The sequence below is a fragment of the Clupea harengus genome, chromosome 19 (assembly GCF_900700415.2).
Source record: "Clupea harengus chromosome 19, Ch_v2.0.2, whole genome shotgun sequence".
NCBI classification, from domain to species: domain Eukaryota; kingdom Metazoa; phylum Chordata; class Actinopteri; order Clupeiformes; family Clupeidae; genus Clupea; species Clupea harengus.
Genome location: NC_045170.1, coordinates 1,342,486 through 1,344,040, shown reverse-complemented (window position 1 = coordinate 1,344,040; position 1,555 = coordinate 1,342,486). Strand labels below are relative to the sequence as shown.

At 44.2% G+C, this 1,555-nt stretch overlaps 1 protein-coding gene across 1 annotated transcript in view; it reads right to left on the bottom strand.

Annotated features, from left to right (window-relative positions):
* mylipa (myosin regulatory light chain interacting protein a) overlaps positions 1-878 on the bottom strand; it is a 12,101-nt gene extending 11,223 nt beyond the window's left edge. The window contains exon 1 of the mRNA XM_031586450.2: positions 636-878. Within this exon, the coding sequence (XP_031442310.1) occupies positions 636-722 (87 nt within the window). The 5' untranslated portion in view covers positions 723-878. The remainder of the gene's footprint in view (positions 1-635) is intronic.
* Positions 879-1,555: the final 677 nt, after the last annotated feature.

Sequence of the window (1,555 nt, the reverse complement as noted above, 5' to 3'; positions counted from 1 at the left end):
AAGAAAAATATACTATTCTAATCGGACCGGCATCGTGTCAAACTCTCCCTCGGGGGGTATGGACTCAGCGGGGGAATGAACAGTTTGTAATCGGTCTGATGAAGTGAGGACGAACGCAATGAACTAAAGTAACCTTTGGCTGTCGACACCTCTTCCAGAAGCAGCTGAATGAGATGAGAGCATCCCTTAAGCACCCGCCCCCGGCGTCCAGTCCACGCAGAAACATTAACACGCTTTACTTTCCCCTTTGTTATGGTACACCGAGCACAAAACACACAGTTGCACAATAGTTCGTGTTAAACCGAATGCTCTTCTCGCCGCCGCCGAGATGATCGTACACTTCAGCAGCACGGTTCCGGAGGCACGACTTGTGACACGTGTTTGCTTGCTGTGTCTATGGCCAAATGTTAGTCGTGATATTTTGATCTACCCCCCATGACACCTGAGACGCCAAGAGGAAGCTACATTGTAGCGCACACTCGGCGAGCTATACGTTTTAAACTGCAAACGCAAATCACATTAAGTTGTACCAAACAAATGTACAGGCAATTTGTGAAGAGCACGGAAATATTAAAATCCGTTTAACGATCAGCTTTTTGAAATGAGGATAAAAATTGATGCTTCGATGCCATTACCTTGTTTAGACAGTCCTCTCCGTTTGCCTTCGAATCAACTTCTATTTCCATCACCACTGCATCCGGACGTGTAACATGACAAAGCATCTTGATCCGTTAAAAAATAATAATCGTTGGTCTGTCCGTCTAAAACGATAAAAACAAACTCCGTGTATAGTCCCGTGGCAGGGTGCCTACATCTGGGCTTCCGTCACTTTCCCAAACCTTCTTGTCTCAGTACACTGATGCTTTACCTCCTCAAGCCGAGGGCTGGAAACTGAATCGCTATGTGAAAGTACCGCCTACTGCTTCGGGTGCAGCCAATGACCGCTGGGGTTCCGCATGATTGCTGTGTGTGGCAGCCATGCACATGGGCTAGTTAAGCGCCCCCCAGCGATGACTGATGGTACTGCATGTGTGTTTGTGACCTGCACACACGTGTAACACCACCACCGTGATTACTGATATATATAAAAATAATAATATAAATCTTTATTTCAGACGCCAAGTTCCATATAAAATAACAGACATACAACTATAAAAAAGAGAGAAAAACAAGAAGATACAACATACATAAAACAGTTCATTAAAAAGTATGAAGACTTTTGTGCCAATGTCGTCTTAATGTCGAAGTAAATCCGTAGCAGCTCTTTAGAGGGTTGACCAGAGCCTCTACTATACAGTTATCAGATTTGTCCATTCGACACATGAAACCATACATCAATTGTCTCAAGAGCGCCTCACAGGTTGGTACGTGCTTAGACACAAACAACTGACTAGCACTATGCCACTTAGGCACATGAAGCAGCAATCTAAAAGCATCATTGTAAGCTACTTTCAGTCTCTGTATACTCCTTTTCCTGTACTTAGACCACAACTGAGCAGTGTACAATGGTGTTATGTAGGTTCTAAACAGGGAACATTTAACTGAGTCTGAGCAC